Source organism: Felis catus, chromosome B2, assembly GCF_018350175.1.
Source record: "Felis catus isolate Fca126 chromosome B2, F.catus_Fca126_mat1.0, whole genome shotgun sequence".
In the NCBI taxonomy this organism is placed as follows: domain Eukaryota; kingdom Metazoa; phylum Chordata; class Mammalia; order Carnivora; family Felidae; genus Felis; species Felis catus.
Genome location: NC_058372.1, coordinates 50344138 through 50363071, shown reverse-complemented (window position 1 = coordinate 50363071; position 18934 = coordinate 50344138). Strand labels below are relative to the sequence as shown.

Sequence of the window (18934 nt, the reverse complement as noted above, 5' to 3'; positions counted from 1 at the left end):
CAAAAATGAAGTGAAAAGTTACATAGAGCAGTTTCATGTTGTATCCCTCTTTCTAGGCCAGTTACATCACCTGATCAGAGAAAACAGTTCTAATGGGGCCCAGTATGATTCATTGTTGGGATGGTCTGGATAGTTCAAGGAGAGATTTAGAATATCTAGAGGAATGGATGGCCACATACCCTTCAGGAAATTCTCCAATAAATACTATTGTTCTTGGTTGAGCTTTTGAAAGGTATTGAGTAGCAATGACTTTGAGGCTATATTTTCTAGCAAATACCTGGGGTGTTACTACATCTCTGCCACTAACTGGACACAGACCCACCTTCTTATAAACACAGAGCCATGGAATGGACGTGTCCATTGTTGTAGCCAAGAGTTCTGTAGGGGGTCATCTGAAGTCACTTTAACTTTATAGACAGATGCGCCAAGCGTTTGATCTTGCGTAGGCAGAAAGCCATTCACCCCCAGCCTAAGGATATTGTTGCCATTGCAAATATTGCGCCAGCAGATGAGTTTCATTACCCAATAAGGAACCTGGGTGGAAGCCCTTTGATAATACAGTCGGTACAGATTTGACACAAATTGGCAGTGAGTAGAAAAGACATTGTGTCACAGCTGGTGGCATAGGTCACCTGGGATCCTTCCCAGCCTCCCTCTTCCCCTCTAAGTAGTCCTTTGGTTAGAGACTAAATGAAACAGAGAGGCTATCTGTGCAAATCCATGTCAGCCTCGGCACATACTGAATAATCGAGTAATATGCAAGACTGAGTCCACTTGAGAACCAATTCCAGTAAAAAGTTTTTAGTAAAAGGTCAGCCTCCACAGGCTCACCAAAAGACTGAGACCTAATCATAGGACCCCAGAGCTTCTTCATTCTCCTTAAACCTCACCAACACATTAATAAAGGCCCATTTAGAGCACTTCCATCTACCCAGCACAACATGTCTGGCTCTGAAGAAAAAAACAGAAGGCATACTAAAAGGCAAAAAATTAAGGTTGAAGAGACAGGCAAGCATCAGAACCAGTCTCAATATGACAGTGTTGTTGAAACTGTCAGACCAGGAATTTAAAACACCTATGATTAAAATACTCAGGGCTCTAATGGATAGAGTAGACAGCATGCAAGAACACACAGGCAATTTGAGCAGAGAGATGGAAATTCTTAGAAAGGATTAAAAAAATGCTAGAGATCTAACACATTGTAATAGAAATGAAGAATGTCATTGATGGGCTTATTGGTAGACTGGATACAGATGAGGAAAAGAATCTCTGAGCTTGAGGCTATCTCAGTAAATACCTCCAAAACTGAAAAACAAGGAGAAAAAATATGGGGGAAAAAAAACCCAGAACAGAATACTCAAGACCTGTGGGGCAACTACATAGGTGAAACATACATGTAATGGGAATACCAGAAGGAGAAGAGAGAAAAGAACGGAACAAATATTTGAAACAATAATGACTGAGAATTTCCCACACAATGTTATAGGTTAATTATAATTGATAATACTTGGATGGACCCAAGGACATCATGTTCAAATGAAACAAGTCAGAGAAAGACAAATACAGCACGATATCACTTATGTGTGAAATCTAAAAAAGCCAAATTTGCAGAGACAGAGAATAGAATGGTAGTTAACAGGGGCTAGGGGGTAGGGAGAGTAGGGAGATGTTGGTCAAAAAGCACAAACTTTCAGTTAGAAGATGAATAAGGATATAATGTATGGTGTTGTGATTATAACTAATAATACTGTGGTATATACTTGAAAGTTGCTAAGAGAGTAAACCTTAAATATTCTTGCTACAATAGAGAAATAATTATGTGTGTGTGGCGGGGGGGAAGGTCAGCCTGATCTGCTGGCATTGATAGAACCTTCAGTTACCAGGATTCACGAAGGATGGCATGAATTTGCAAAACATGAAAAACTTCTGGTATGGTGTCTGAGGGACAAATAGGGGGAGAAGGGTAACTTACTAGGTTTAAGAGCCTGGGAAAAGGATATAATGAGAGATCAAAGTTCTTACTATGGTTTTTACTATAAATTAGATTCTCAAAAGAGAAAGGTCAACCAGAATGTTTTCACACAGGGACAGTCATAGCATCTGAGTTACTGGGCTGTTTGCTCAGTACTGGAAACTGAGAAGTGGACCTAAAAGAAAGTTAATATTCATTGGCTTTCCCTTCTTTCCCTTTCGGTTGCTTTTCATGAGATTCAGGTATTTGTTGCCAGAAAGAACTTGTAGCCTTCTACCTGGGTCTCTATCTAATCCCATCAAATGAACACACACACACACACACACTCACACATGCACACATCCACACCCACAAATGCCCATGAATGTGTGTACATGCAATACATATTTGTATCCTGTAATTTAGCATCCAGATACTATTGTGACACAACAGCTCTTTGAAGCTCTGCACTCTCAGTTTCTCTCACACTCCTTGGACACTTGGATTGCGTATGAAGACAGTGCAAGGGAAGGCTCAGTTCATGCAGAAAGTCAGAATACCTTTGCTCTTAGCACCACTGCTGCTACCAGATATTCTGTGGACACTTCTCCCCAGCTGTTGAGTGCCCAGTTCTAGTTTGAGCTTAATAACATTTCATCTGTCACCTTACTTATTTCCTTGCCAACTTTTTAGTTAGAAAGGACAGATGGTAGCTATTCCTTCCAAAGAAGAAGAAACTGAGGTTCAGAGAGGTTTGAAGCCCTGTCAAAGACTCCACTGCAACAAAGCAGGGAGGAGATTAGCTCAGATATCTGTGCCTATTTGCCATGCTTCACTAGAAAAACCCATCTTCTCTCAAGGAAAACAAAGGAATAAGAGGTGAAAAAAATAGCAATAATAATTGTAGGTGGGATGGATATTAATTTTACAGGTCTGATTTCATTTTTATTGATACATGATTTTCAGAAACTGTATAATGGTTTTTATGTGGTATTGACTTGACTCTGGTTAAGTGCACGTGTAACTCCGTAGTATCTATCCCTTTCCTCCAGTAATGGGAAAAAAAAATCATCTAAATCAGCTGTAAGATTTGTCTTGTTAGCTTGTTCTCACTGTGAGAAGGTGCATTCTGCCCCTAGAGAGTAGACTCCTTTGAGAGGGGAGAAGAGCGCTGCAGGTAGTTGCTATGGCCATAGTTCATGTCACTGAGTACTTCCCCCCCCACCCTGCCCCAGGGAATGAAAACATGACTCCACTTGGTACTGATTGAGCAATGCCAAAGCATATGTACTTTGTCAGAATTAAATAATTAATGCAAGCCTTGCTTCATCCTTGACCTGCCCTTACAAATATCCAGCTCACACTTACCTGTGCAAGCAATCAAGAATGCCTTAGCTAGCTTGGATGACAGTGTTTTGCCCTAAGAAGTGGTTCTCTGCTTCTGTGTTTCACTACTGCCTTGCATTGCATGACCTTGAGTCAGCCCTTGGCCTTTCTGTGTGTTGCTGTCCTAATGGCCTTCTTGAGGAAAACATTGTAGGTTTAAATGACTAATATCTGTGAAGCTACAGCTTCCACAGCAGGAAGGCGCACTGCATAAATTCAGATTGCTTAGGTATTCACTGGTTATTTCCATATATTCATATCAGGTTCATCATTAACAGAATGTGGCGGAGGAGAGAAAGCCTGCTTTGTGGCTGGATGTTTTCCCTTGCCCAAGGGTTGTTAATGAAAAGTAAGCACAACACAGTTTCTGCCAGGATGAAAGGGAAAAATCCCTCTTTTATTTGACTGGCATGGGGTACCCTGAAATTAAATCGAAGGTCTGTTCCTGTCTTCTGGAAGCCAAGCAGTTTTGAACAGGAAGATTCTTATCTTGATAGCACTTGGCCTTTGCATGATGTCTGAATGACCCAGCTGTAAGCATTTCCATTGTGAATCAGAAGCCCAGAGGAAGAAGTGGGCTTATTGTTGCAAGCTCCAGTGCACACATCAGCAGAACACGTACCTGGCTAAGAACTGGATCAGAGCTTAGCACTAGCTCCTCACAGGTGAAGTGCATGACTAGCTTCATAAGCCTTCATTCTTCTGTGCAAAAAATGCAGCTGTGTCTGCCCACCCCCCTGTTGGGGGGTAAAATGAAAGGATTCATACTACTAATAACGACAAGGTCTTGCAAGGTGCCAGCATGCCAAGCACAGCCCTATGAGCTTTGCAAAATTAACGAATTTGGTCCTGCAAAACAAGCCCTTAAGGTAGAGGCTATTTTTTCCTATTTTACAGATTAGGAAAATGAGGCACAGAGAGCCTAAGTGATCTGCCAGACAGTGAACAGAATTGGGGTTTGAAACTGGGCAACCCGATTGGTCTCCACACTTAACCACTATGCTGTATTGCCTCTCATGTGGAAATTATAATGTTTTGTCAAAATAGAGATGAATAATAAATGTACATGACACGAGAGTCTTATAATTTTAGTTACCAAGGAATAGAACTCATCGGTATAAGGCTAATAATAGCTAATTTAGTAATGGAAAGAACAGGAGGCTAGGTCTTCTACAGATATATTCACAAATGCTTTCTAGTTATAAAAGGCTTATACTCAAATACAGTCTAACAAACAGCATATGTCAGCTGACAAATACAGTTTTCGTTAGTCATTTTTAAAAGTGTGTTTGCAGTTAATTTTTTTCCTAGCCGTTGTTCCTCTGATTGTTTTGGTCCTGAAGTATGATCTATAGAACGTGAAGCCGCTTAGACAGATACACGGGGGACCAGAATCTTCATGCTCCTCATTTTATTAGTGCATCTGTTCTAGTAGGATTAAAGAGGAGTTAGCAGTGAGGGACCGGATACAGCTTGACTGATGGGAGGAGGTAGTTAGTGCTCACAGGAACATGACCTATAGTGGAAGCAAGGTACAAGGTCCAGAGTGCAAGAGGTTAGGTGTATCCCGGTACAAGTCGATGTAATGGGATGAACTGAGCAAGGATAAGGTGCAACTTTGTTGAGGTGGGTGTTACACGTGGGTGCAGAGGGAGCTTGCCATGGGGCTTGGAGGCTGGAGGACAAATGACTCACTATAAGGGAAATGCCACATAAGTTTGGAAATAATAATTTCACCCAAATAGAGGAGAAACAGGGAGTCTAAGAAGAGAAACAGCGTCCATCTGGACTTGAAAGGACTAGAACCACAAACCAAGATTTAACTGTGTGGATTGAGAGGGACAGAGTAGAGCAGAGTAGTACATTAGCTCTAGTACATTCTTATAAGATTGTGAATAATTAACCACCGCCCCACCTTCACCAGCTCCGGTGACTCACTTTTCCCATCTGTTCAGTAAGAAAATGATGTTTGTTATTTCTTTTTTTCACTGGTGTGTTTTTAAGGCTCTGAGTGTTTAGGAAGAGAGGACGCAAAGTTCATATATTTTCAGGGTGACATAAGTCTTCCTGCGTGCACTGACGAAAGGTCACTCTCTGATAACTGCTTGTGCCTTTGCACATTCTTAAGCTGGTTCCAAGATGGGAGCATACAATCAGGCCTTCTGGGAGCTGGACTGTGCTCTGAAGAACAGAGGGTCCGAACACGATGACTCAGTTATGCTGAGTCTTAGAAACTGCCCACTCTAGTGTGCATTAACAATCTTTATTTTAATTTGTCTGATAATAAGCCATCCAAACTTATCCGCATCAAAAATTGTTTTTGGGGCATCTGGGTGACTCAGTTAAGAGTCTGACTTCGGCTCAGGTCATGACCTCACAGTTCGTGGGTTTGAGCCCCGCATCAGGCTCTGTGCCGCCAGCTCAGAGCCTGGAGCCTTCTTCAGATTCTGTGTCTCTCTCTCTTTCTGACCCTCCCCTGCTTGCACTCTCTCTCAAAAATAAATAAACATTTAAAAAAATTGTTTTCTTCCATTTGAAAGGCCATCCTTGACAAATACTGCATTACCCTTTGAGTATACTGATAGCCTCAAGTTTGGTTCTTACTATAAATTAGGTTTAATTTACTATTACTTTGGTTAGGATACTTAAGGAATTGGTGTGAAGAAGGCCATAAGGCATACATTGGTATAATGGAGGGATAAAGGATGAAGCAATGGAATATATACATGTATTTTTTTTCTTCCCATACAAACAAGGCACATACGCATATGCATACACATATGCAAATAGCCAACTCCCTGTGCCTATCTCTGGTCTAACCCAGGTAGGACTCCTTTGATCTTCTCTATGCCTTGGATAATGGAAAACAGAAGCAGTCGTTTGGTGCTTCCTCTTCTCACTTGTGGCCCTTTTGAATATATATGATCCCTTCTGCACTTTCAGCCTCTTCTGTGTGCTCTGTACTTATATTTATTTTGTGCATCTTAGCCATTTGCCTGCAGATGCATCATTATGCCATAATACCATCCATTTGGAGTGTGACCTGATACCAAGCTCTGGTGTCTTCACCAGGTGAACAGAGAGGAGTGTCTTTTGATTAAAAAACACTGTTGCTTTCCATAGTGTGTGACATCTAGTGCATGTTCAAGTATGACTACATCACAGTTACCCTCCCCTTCCTCTAGAGCAGAGAGGGTTTTGGGGAAATAGCCTTGAATCTTAGATTTAGTCCTGCTGGAACTCCCCCCATGCTGAGGACTTCCTGCTCTGAGCCCTCAATGTTTCCCACACTACTTCAGGGTCACTGGTCTTCTCAGTTCTCAGTTGCTATCTTGTGAGACTTCCTGCCTCCTAGTCTTCCCTCTGTTGTCCCTGTCTACTTGACCAAGATAGATTTGTCTCCATTAAGCTCCTTCATGTTCGCTACAAACCTACTGAAGTCCTTTGTTCTGTCAATAAGACTACCTTATGAAACCATCATGCTCCTGCCACAGTGCTAGGCATTCAGAAGAAATAGATCTGTAGCCTCTACCCTTAAAAGTGCTCCATCTAATTATAGAGAGATAGTCAATATACTTGAAAATGGTAGAATCTGCTCAAGCTCAGAAGGGAGAGCCTGTCATGTCCACCAGGGCAAGAACTATGCCCATTGAAGTTGCTTCTGAATCCACAGAGCCTCACATAGTACCTGGGCTGGAGTGGGCCCTCAGTGAATATATATTGGTAGGATGAATGAGTGAAGAAGGCTAGCATAGTTTGAATGGCTTCCTGGAAGAAGGGAAACTCAAAACAGGTCTCAAAGGATGGCAAAGATTGGGATCGACACAGATAAAAGGGAACAAGGGTACAACATTGTTAATGGGAATAGACGCAGTGAACCTGAAGGAAATGAGGGATTTTATGTGATTGGAACACACTTTACACATACTGGTGATAAGTATTAGAAAAGAAGTCTATCTCTGTAGGTAGACTGAAAGGAGTTCAAGCTTCTTAAATAACTTAAAGGAGTCATGGGTGCTTGTGTGTGTGTGTGTGTGTGTGTGTGTGTGTGTGTGTGTGTGTGTGTTTGTGTGTGTGTCAGTGACAAGGGAAAGACAGTGTTTAAATTATCAGGAAGTGTAGTAATCCAGAGAAGCTGGGGTGAGAAAGGCCTACCAGAAAGTGGCAGTGTAGGGATGGATGAGGAAAGCAAAGATTTAGGAGGAAGGAGTATAAAAGGGCAGGAGGGGTCAGATGGAGATATTTGGGTGAGAAACAGAACATATTTCCATGGCTGTTTGGGAAGGATCCAATATAACTACAAGAAACCGGGATATCTTATCGAAAGGTTTGGGAAGGAGAGATGATTTGGGAAAGGAGAAAAGTGGTTTGGAACAGGTTAATGGGGGGAGACAGTGACATACCCTGTTGGAGACGCAGGTCCAGAGAAGGGTAGGAAAGGCACATCAGAGATGTAGATCTGAGCGTTTTCAGCATAGAGGTTGTCAAGGAATAGTGTGGCTCTTCCATGCTGGCTGGTGATTACTCCCATAATGTGCTAGTTGGGATCCACCTTTCACAACATTGATAATGACAGCACAGGACAAATAACACCATCAGCAGCGTTCACGGAGTTGTATTTCCAGTTTTTGTGTTCCAGTGAGATTTAGAGTCACCTAGAATGATGTCTCTGTCAATGATGCTCTGTACAAGTGGAAGGTTTTAGGTTTTCAGAGGCATTTATTCAGAGACATTTATCACTGATCAGTGGGTGTTGGAGTGTAACAGTTGGAGGTTCGCGTGTTGAATGACCTGCACACACCCCCAAAACTCTGCTGCAACTGAGACAGGATTCCGATTTGATGAGCTGTCTTTGTCTTTCACAATGTATCCTGCAGATACACCTTTTCTCCTTCGTTAGGCAAATAATAAGCATTTAACACTTAAACATTTGTTGCAACACACCAGAATCTCAGATATGAGTAGGTCATATTCTCAGATCTCTTGTTCCTTAATCAAAAATTGCATTTGTGGTTTTCTTGTGACATAAACTCTCAGAACTCGTAAGACTTTTGTCTTTTGAAATGGTTTTAATCTCAAATTCTTTCTGGCTGACTTGGCCAGGGTAGGCATGATTTTTTTTTTTCCTTGAGTGACAGTTTCTTTTTGCAAAGTTCTCTCAGCCCACAACTGAGTTTTGATCATTTAAAAGCTGTTTTCTCTCTTGGAAAAAAAAAAAAAGAAATTATGAAGATCAGCTTTTGAACTGTTTTACATTTTGAATTCATCAGTGGGAAATGAAAGAAGTCCTGTGCATAGAGCCTTCAGTGTCATTCCAGGCTACTTTTCAAGTTACAGCTATTGCAAAAAGAGAAATACAGCTGCAAAGAGCAATGTGGGAGCAAACGTGCATTTGGATTCCTTCTCCACTGTCTCCACAGGCTTCTTTCATAGGGACTTAAAGCCTGAGAACCTCCTCTGCATGGGCCCAGAACTTGTGAAAATTGCAGACTTCGGGTTGGCCCGAGAGATCCGATCAAGACCCCCATACACAGACTATGTATCCACCAGATGGTAAATACTCTTTCCTCAAAATTATTTAATTGCACTTCTTTAAAAATATACCATTATAGGGCACCTGGGTGGCTCATTTGGTTAAGCGTCAGACCTTGTTTGGCTCAGGTCATGATTTCACAGTTTGTGAGTTCAAGCCCCATGTCAGGCTTTGCAGTGACAGCTCAGAGCCTGGAGCCTGCCTCAGATTCTGTGTCTCCCTCTCTCTCTGCCCCTCCCCTGCTCATTCTCTCTCTCTCCTTCTCTCCCTCTCTCTCTCTCAAAAATAAAAAATAAAACATTTTTTAAAAATTTAAAAAATATATACTATTATGCTGAGGATAATTTGAATGTCACAAATATTAAATCTTCACTAACAAAAACAGTACAATTTGAAACACATATTTGTAGGTATATTGGTGTTGTACCAGGTTTAAAAGCTTGTGCTGTAAATAATTCCCCCTGATATAAATAATATTTTATATATAGCCCTCACGAAAGACTATTTCCTAGAAGAGTTGTGTAGAAGATTCTCCAAAGACCTGTCCAAAAAAAGCAGCTAATTGCTATTGTTAAAACTTTCAGACCCCAAGAATTTTTTTTTTTTAATTTTTTTTTTTTTCAACGTTTATTTATTTTTGGGACAGAGAGAGACAGAGCATGAATGGGGGAGGGGCAGAGAGAGAGGGAGACGCAGAATCGGAAACAGGCTCCAGGCTCTGAACCATCAGCCCAGAGCCCGACGCGGGGCTCGAACTCCCGGACCGCGAGATCGTGACCTGGCTGAAGTCGGACGCTTAACCGACTGCGCCACCCAGGCGCCCCTCAGACCCCAAGAATTTAAGCAGCTGGCCATGACCAAGAAGTGGCCTACAGACAACAAGTTTTATGTTATCTCTTCTCTCTTCCTCACTCTTACTGTTTCTCAAGGATGCTGTACAGAAGAGTCATGGAGAGAAATGCTCAGTGAAAATACCATGAAACAGAGAAGCCCTAGTATATGACAGCATCCACAGCAACCACCAAGTCTCCCTGAGTCCACCTACCACACTGAGCTAGACAGAAATTAGAAACAAGGTCGGGGCGCCTGGGTGGCTCAGTCTGTTAAGTGTCCAACTTCAGTTCAGGTCATGATCGCTTGGTTCCTGAGTTGGAACCCCACATCGGGCTCTGCACTGAAAATGCAGAGCCTGCTTGGAATTCTCGCTCTCTCATCTTTCTCCGCCCCTCCCCTGCTTGCACTGTCTCTCTCAAAATAAATAAATAAAGACTTAAAAAAGGAAATATAGAATGCTTTTCACTGAGAATTGATTGTAGTGTGTCATCGAACTTCTGACCTGGAGAAGCAATAACCAGCAGTTCCTTTGTCCCTCCAGGTACAGGGCTCCAGAAGTGCTCCTGAGGTCTACCAACTACAGCTCCCCCATTGACATCTGGGCAGTGGGCTGCATCATGGCAGAAGTGTACACCCTCAGGCCACTCTTCCCTGGGGCCAGTGAAATTGACACCATCTTCAAAATTTGCCAACTGTTGGGGACACCAAAAAAGGTAATGCTAGGGATCAAAGGCCTGTTGGCTAAAGCCAGCAGCTTTTCCTGCTCCTTCTCCTGCACCCGGGAGAGCTCTGGCCCCGTGGATCACCTGCTGGTCTTGCAGTCTTTCCCTCCACCTCAGTGATCCTTCCCTGCCCTTGTTTGCAGAAGCAGCTGCCTCCGTCCCTCCTGCTCTTCAGTGTATGTGTTATGGTTCCCTCTGCTCTTCTCTCTGCCATCTCTTATCATCATGGCTATGACTCCTGCATCCATTCTGAAGTCTCCTGAGTGAAATCCCTCCTTTTAACTGCATTCACGTATTTACCCGACTGTGAGATTTCCTCCCGCCTTCGCCATCACCTTGGACTCAACACATCGGACACAGATTGTGTTTTGCCTACTCCCGGCTATCTTCCTTCCCCCATTGCCCGTTTGTGCCCACTGTCCCATGTAATCCCAGCACGCCGGCCTTCGGTCTGAGTTTCTCTCTCTCTCTCTCTTACACTCCTCTTCCCCTCATGCAAGCAGCCGCCGCATCATGCCCAGTTCTCACCTGGGAGCCCCACTACCGCCAGCGCAGGCCAGCCGTGACTGCCCCACCGCCTGTGTTTGGGGCATCTTCGCCACAAGCCCTGCCCCCAGTTTATCTTGCAGCTAGATTCCCCTAGCTAAACGTCAGCTCTGGTCCCGGCCTCCCTGCTAAAAATATCTGCTGAGTCCCCACCTCACAGCCTTCTTCACTCTTACGGCCTCTCTCCCATGTGGTACCTGCGCCCTCCGGGCTCTGCTCTTGTGGCGCCCCACTTCCGAGCTCTGCGCAGGCGCGCTCTGCACACGGGCGTGAATGTCTCACCTGACCTAATTTCACTCTTTTTTCCAGGCTCCTCAGTAACTTACGTCCTGTAAGTTACTGCTTATGTCCTGCTGTAGTCTCCTCTCCATTTCAGCTGTGTTCCATGTTGTAATATCATTGTCTGTGTACATCTCCGTGCCCTGGACCATAGGCTTACCCAGGGCTAGGCTTTGCCTTGTGTTTATTTTCCCAGGTCCTAGCACTATTACTGGTACAAACCAGACCCTCAAAAATTTTTTGATCGTTTGAATGAATCTTTAGTGCCACGTCTTCAAGATTTCCAGAGTCTCCTGCTAGAATCTCTCCCTTTTCTGGATGCCTGTACCTCACTTGTGACCGTGATCACTTTTTTCTCTGAATTATTGTGTTTTTAAATAAATGTTTCATTTTCTCTTTTTGGACAGTGGCATCCTTAAGGGCAGGATTTATATTGGATTATTTTTGGATACCCAACAAGGGCTAAGCATGTAGTAAGCACCCAGTAACTATCTAAGTGAATAAATCATATAATCTAGCCTTAGTGCCATTTTACCTTACAAAAAATAAAAGCAATTATACCAGAATGTGTTTTCTAAAATAGTAGAGTGTTTGAACTAGAAGGGACCTTGAAGATTATTTGTTCATCATTTTCTGTCATATCCTCCAAAATTTAGTGTCCCATGGGAATGATGCATGAAGCAGTGGAGACCTTTAGACTGAGTGAAACAGCTTTTTTTACTGTTGGACTTCTTAGCATATTTATTTTGAATCCTCAAGATGGGGATATTGTAATATGTAGGGTATCACAAATTTATTTAATTGGAGACAAGGTGTTTTGTTTTATTATCCCCCCCCCCCTTGCAAAATTTCTCATTAGCAGTTTCTAAAACCTCTGTTTCATGGAACACAATTAGGAAAATACTAATTTGAACCATGTCGTGTTAAGGTTATAAAACAAGTTGGTGGCAAATTCAGTGTCTTTTCCACTGTTGCCCAGACTTCATGTTCTTTGTAGTCTCTCCATTAGCATCCCCCTGGGTTTCATCACACACATTGCCGCACTGTATGAACATGATAATGATATGATTGCTTTTCCATTATGGCTACGTATACCGGAATGTAAACTATCACAACACATCAGCTAAGCAACATTTTCTTTCTCTTCCTTGTTTCAGACCGACTGGCCTGAAGGCTACCAACTTTCAAGTGCAATGAACTTCCGCTGGCCCCAGTGCGTACCCAATAACTTAAAGACCCTGATTCCAAATGCTAGCAGTGAAGCCATTCAACTCCTGAGAGACATGCTTCAGTGGGATCCCAAGAAACGGCCAACAGCTAGTCAGGTTTTCTTCCATTTCCTTGTTTGATGCATTTCGTATTAAGTTCGTATCTGACTCTGAATAATTCTTATCAATCTCATAGGAAGTATTTTATTTGGTATTATGGGTGAAAAATAATATTGAATGTCATTAATGGTATATAACACATAAAAACATAAAATAGTTTGAAACTCACTGTATATAGTTAATGATTTAAGCAATATAGTGGCCTTGAAAACTGGCATAGCTCTATGCCACATACATTCATTTTCACCACATACATGGAAATGAAAACAAACAGATATATTTACCTTTCTTTTGGAGAATGTTTTCTTTTTTTTTTTTTTTTAATTTTTTTTTTTTCAACGTTTATTTATTTTTGGGACAGAGACAGACAGAGCATGAACGGGCAAGGGGCAGAGAGAGAGGGAGACACAGGATCGGAAACAGGCTCCAGGCTCTGAGCCATCAGCCCAGAGCCCGACGCGGGGCTCGAACTCATGGACCGCGAGATCGTGACCTGGCTGAAGTCGGACGCTTAACCGACTGCGCCACCCAGGCGCCCCTGGAGAATGTTTTCAAATATATTCTCTCTCAGTTAAGATTATGTAGCACTTTGCTTCTAAGGCAGTACTGGTCGTTGAAAGGGAATTTGAAAATATCTTGTAAAATCCAATTTGCTCCTTTTACAGATGACACAGAACAACAGATGAGATAGAGCTGGGATGATAACCACCATGAGCATTTTATAGCACTTTAGAGTTTGTGGATGCTTTAGTTTTTACGTGATTCTAACCCTATGAAGATTCCATGAAATAAGTGTTATTGTTTTCACTGTGTAAGTGAGAAAACTGAGTCTCAGAAAGTATAAGCAGTTTGCCCTAGTCACTCATCCAGTAACTAGTACAGATAGTACAACCAACTGCAGTTCCTTCATGCAGATGGTAGGTCTTGGCCTCATACCTCCTGTTTTCTCAATCTGCCTTCCCCCAGGCCACTTTGTCTTAGATTGTAAAATGCATCCAGAGGGGCGTGGTAATGCTGTGGCTTCAACCACTCCCGTGCCTCTTGCAAGGCTTAAGTTTGCTAATTGTCTCATTGGCGAGTTACATTGCTCAGAAGGACGAAGGTAACCAGTTCTAATAGAGAGGATGATTTGGCCAAACAAAAGTGACAGGGACATGTGAAGATAGGACCGATGTGACAGTAGAATTCACTGGAGAGATGACAGTTGGGGGTTAAAGAATTATAGAAAAGCACGTTTCCAAAGGCTCAGAAAAGAAAGAGGCATAATTTGGTACCATAAAACTTTGGGTGGCTGGGGTTGGAAAGCTCTCAGAAGTGCACTTCAGGGGATAAAATTCACAAATATTCTGAGGGCAGAAGAAAAGCTTTCTGATGAACCCAGTTTTTTAAAGGTTGTATCCAAGAGATCAAAAAATTCTGTAGCGCCTGGGTGGCTCATTTGTTAAGAATCTGACCCTAGATTTCAGCTGAGGTCATGATCTCATGGTTCGTGAGATCCAGCCCCACATCAGGCTCTCTGCGCTAACAGAGCAGAGCCTTTTTGGGATTCTCTCTCCCCCCCCCCCCCCCCTTCTCTTTCCAGGTCGCTTGTGCTCACTCTCTCTCTCTCATTCTCTCAAAATAAATAACCTTAAAAGAAAAAAGAAAAGAAGAAATTCTGTAACAAGGAACCAAGAGAACAATGTGTACTTTTAAGAATAGTGTCATTGGCACCTGGGTGGCTCAGTTGGTTGAGCTTTTTTTCAAGTTAGATGCCAGGGTTTAAGATCAGTACCAGAGTATCTGTATTATTGGCCTCTGTATCTACACTTACATATAACAATTGCAAATGTTTATAACTATGTCCCAGAGTCATCAAGAAGGGTTATGTTATGTTCAGTGATTTCCATTCAAAAAAACTAGGGCATACAGGGAATGTTTCAGAAAGAATTATCAACCCCAGCACTTTAAGATTTATCCCTTGACTATCTAGAAAACTGGATTGTTCAGAAGAACAAGGTTTGTCCGTGATTCTTGAGAGGCAAGTTTTAACTATATCTGTGCTACATTTTTGGCATTCCTGGGGTAATGTACCTGCTTATTTTACACTTGATTCTTCAGTCTTCCAGGATTACTGGCTCTCTGTGTTTTATATTATTTTTTTCTTTTTGTGAGCTGAGCAAATTGGCTCAGAAAGGTGAAACATTATATTTAAGGCACATAGTAAATAAGTTACCAAGCCAGTGTCTGTGTTGAGCAAGAATACTTTTCAGAAGTAGCAAAGGTAATGGCAGTATAACTGGCTGCTTTATCCAAATAATTTTAAGTGTATACATTTTATATTTTAGATAAGGAAAATCATAAAGAATGTCACACGTTCGAGATGCTGTTTTCTGGTTGGGTTAGGCTAAGAAACTGTAATAAAATGGTCCCATGAAATGTAGCTCAGTGAGCCCGATGCTGTCAGTCCTCCCGGCTAGACTTTCCTCCTAAAGCAGCCCTATGTGTTATTCCAGGCGCTTCGATATCCTTACTTCCAGATTGGGCATCCGCTGGGCAGCACCACACAGAGCCTTCAGGATTCAGGAAAACCACAGAAGGATGTCCTGGAAAAGGCGGGCCCACCTCCTCACATTAAGCCGATCCCACCTGCCCAGCCCCCAACCAAGCCACACACACGGATTTCTTCGAGACAGCATCAGGCCAGCCAGCCCCCTCAGCATCTCATGTACCCCTACAAAACAGAGGCTTCCAGGACAGACCACCTGAACCATCTTCCAGAGGACAAGCCAAGCCCGTTGCTCTTCCCGTCCCTCCATACCAAGAATCCTCAGTCGGTGAGCGATTTGCTAGTGAGCCTTGTCTGGCCTGTTCCTCCTCTGACCCCATTTATTGTGTGGAAGGTTTTCTTTTTCAGCATAGAGTCTAATTATAATACATGTATCCTTGTAATACCATGGGATAGTGAAAAGAGCTTTGGCCTTGGAGTTGAAGTTCTAAATTCAGGTTCTGGCTGTGCGCGTGGTAGGCAACCGTGATGTCGGGGTTGAGAGCCGCACAGCTCACACTGCCAGAGGCTCCAGTCTCCGCTCTGCTGTTTCCTAGGTCTGTGACCCTGCGCAGTTTCCTTGGCCTTCCTGCTCCTCAGTTCCTTGCCTGTGAAACAAAGATAACAATTGCTGTCTACCTGATAACAATTCTTTTGGGGACTAAATGAGTTAATACTTGAAAGAATTTAAAATCGTAGCTAGCACTTTGTTAGAACTTGATAAATGTTAGTCACTGTTATTATTAATCCCTGAGGACTCAGTTTCCTCGTCTGGAAAAGGAAGATCATCATGCCTATCTTGCCCACCAGACCAGGCATGAGGATCAAAGGTCCTGCTGCTTGTGAAGATGTTTTGAAAAACCACAAAGTGCTATAATAAAATCTGTATACTATTATTCCTATTAATGCCATCAAGTAATGCTGTTAATGCCAGGCTGTTAATTGAGCCCAGATCTTTCTTCTCCTCTTGGGCTGGTGCTCAAAAGAAAACAGTTTGGGTTAGATTCAATAATAACCCAGGGCATCAGGTGACTGGTTAGCTTTATAATGCTGTCTGCCAGTCTGATTTTTTCTTTCTTTCTTTCTTTCTTTCTTTTTTTTTTTTTTAATGTGTATTTATTTTTGAGAATGAGAGACAGAGCATGAGCAGGAGAGGGGCAGAGAGAGAGGGAGACACAGAATCCGAAGCAGGCTCCAGGCTCCGAGCTGTCAGCACAGAGCCTGACTCGGGGCTCAAACTCACAAACTGTGAGATCATGACCTGGGCCAAAGTCAGACACTTAACCGACTGGGCTCCCCAGGCACCCCTGCGAGTCTAATTTTCTAACCCTTTATGCAAAAGTAGTATTTTTTTCTGTTAACTAGTGTTCATTCACTGAGTGCTGGCTCCCAACCAACGCTGTGAGATACTGTGTGAGACTGTTCGCTTTACCCCAGCCCACAACTTTGGAAGCAGCATGTATTTAGAAATTTCTTGTTGTAGCTAATTCTGTGATTAAATAGTATCCAGGTCTACTAAAAGGCAAAGAAGGCCTATTTGCAGTCTTTTCTGTTAAAGAGCAGGATGACTGACGTCTGAGCTGAGCTATAATTCTCCTGCATCTCTAGGACAGACTAAAGCATGTTAATGTTTTCAGGGATGACGCCCAGATGACAACCCAACCATCTTCCCCGTGTGTGAGGAGTACCTTATATTCTTTTCTAAAATCCTTATCTTGTACAACAGTTGTCCCCATAGGATGCAAACTGATGTGACCTGTGCAGGATATGTGAGAGACAGAGGTCTGGGAACATGCTTTCTGTGGTTACCTTTTCAGATAAGCAGTGCATGTTGGGAATGATATGCCCCCCGGATCCTCCTTTTCATAAGCGAAGAAGTTTGGAATAGGCATTCCTTATGGGTGAGCTCCATTAATGCCAAGTATTACTTTGTCCCCCCAATGCTTGGATACGCAGAAAATGCTGGCTGGCCTGGAACACAAAAATGGGGAGATCAAGCCAAAGAGTAGGAGAAGGTGGGGTCTTGTGTCCCGGTCCACAAAGGATTCCGATGACTGGGCTGACTTGGATGACTTGGATTTCAGTCCATCCCTCAGCAGGATGGACCTGAAAAACAAGAAGAGACAGAGCGAAGAGACCCTCTGCAGGCAAGTGTACACCTGACGTCTGTAAACAGATCAGATCTGGGACTTGTGAAATGATCTGTGCCTTTCTGATGATGCTGTCGATCTCATGCTGACCTAAGTCACCTTCCCTTACTTCAGATTTGAGAGTGTTTTGGACCTGAAGCCCTCTGAGCCCATCGGTACAGGAAATAGCGCCCCCACCCAGACCTCTTATCAGAGGCGAGACACCCCGACCCTGAGGTCCGCGGCCAAGCAGCACTACTTGAAGCACTCCCGATACTTGCCCGGTAACGGAAATACTTGCCTTTGCTCTTGTCATTGATAAGAAACCATTTCCCTGGAGTCATATTCACAAAGATTCTGTTTTGGAAGGCAAGTGCTTAGGGGCTTCTAGAACGTCGGAACTGGTGGGAACATCATAAAAATACTTGCTGAGGCCTCACGTTTTTATGTTCTAGAGTCGCCTAAGATAAAAAAAGGTAGTGGAAACTGGGTCCAGCCCCTGGGAGCAAGGAACTGGCGAGAGCCAGGCGGCATGCCCGAGGCCCCAGCAGCAGACCAGGTTTAGGAAACATTAGCAGCCCTGTGTGCTCTCAGGAGACCAGAGTAAGAGCTCAGTCACACTCTCTGGTGGTATTACAGGGGGTAAGCATAAATGCTATAGTTTGATGGGTGCCCGAGCCTCTCCAGATTCTCTGGATTCCAAGCTTACAGCCTATCGTTCATTCATAAGTTCATTCTGTCAGTAAATATGTGCTGAGCACCTGATGTGTGCTAGGCACTCAGGAAATTACGGGGACCGCAGTCTGCAGTGGTATCACAGTCCATGCAGTAACTGCGTACAGCAGCCCTGCAGACAATACTTTCGCCCCCATGTAGGTTGTATCCTAGTGGGAGGGAGACAGACCCTAAACAAGTAGACAACCAGTAGTTCAGGTGGTGATAAGTCACATTAAGAGTGATATAAGGCAGGGAGGAGGCACAACTGTAGATAGAGGGCTCAGGAAGGGCCTCTCTGAGCAACTGGGCCCCAAAGAATGGGGAAGAAAAAATGAGCAGAACAATCCAGGCAGAGGAAGCAGCAAGTGCAAAGGCCGGGGAGGCAAGAAAGGGCGTGGCTTGTGAGGGGAAGGGCAGAGAGGCCAGTGTGGCCAGAGCATTGTAAGGGGGTGATAGTGTGAGGCATGAGGCATCTTTGGGAGTCTTGCGAGACACTTGGAATTTATTTCATAAGCAGCAAGAAGCTGTCGAAGGGTTTTAGTTGGGGAGCATGCTGGGTTTATGTCTATCTGTGTGCTGAGTGGATGAGGCCAGGCCATAGCTCTCATGCAGGTGAGGGGCATGGTGACTCGGAGCTGGGGCTGTGGGTCCCAGGGACAAGAGGTGGGAACGGCAGGCCCTGCTGATGTGTTGACTCCTTGCCCTTGGTTGGCCTCCCAGGATGACCTGGAAGAAGAGAGAGCAGGTGGCAGGGTCCAGCAGTGGTCCAGGTGTCAGGTGCAAAGACTCAAGCTACAGTGACCACAGGCCCAAGGGAGCAGGGAGGGAATTAGAGAGTTATTTCTTTTTGGCTCTAGGAGAAGAAAAAGGATAAAAGATGAATTCAGTCTTTCAGTTCTGAAAAATAGCTGCAGTGCTTGACATAAATGGGAAAGTGGGCGGTCTAGTGGGTGGTTTGGCTTAAAGTTGAGGTGATTGATTA

The 18934-nt window shown here is 43.5% G+C and overlaps 1 protein-coding gene and 1 long non-coding RNA gene across 6 annotated transcripts in view; one reads left to right on the top strand and one right to left on the bottom strand.

Moving 5' to 3' along the window:
• The window catches only part of CILK1 (ciliogenesis associated kinase 1), a 59065-nt gene that overhangs the window by 32336 nt on the left and 7795 nt on the right, over positions 1–18934 (top strand). For all 5 annotated transcript variants that reach the window (XM_003986239.5, XM_045057650.1, XM_045057651.1 and 2 more), the window contains 6 exons: positions 8758–8890; positions 10246–10417; positions 12409–12576; positions 15075–15395; positions 17063–17253; positions 17371–17519. In XM_003986239.5, the coding sequence (XP_003986288.1) occupies positions 8758–8890; positions 10246–10417; positions 12409–12576; positions 15075–15395; positions 17063–17253; positions 17371–17519 (1134 nt within the window). The remainder of the gene's footprint in view (positions 1–8757; positions 8891–10245; positions 10418–12408; positions 12577–15074; positions 15396–17062; positions 17254–17370; positions 17520–18934) is intronic.
• Positions 15423–17064, bottom strand: LOC102902182. The gene is made up of 2 exons (XR_002157146.3): positions 16916–17064; positions 15423–15714 (listed from the first exon to the last, which is right to left on the bottom strand). It is a non-coding gene; the product is annotated as an uncharacterized LOC102902182 (long non-coding RNA).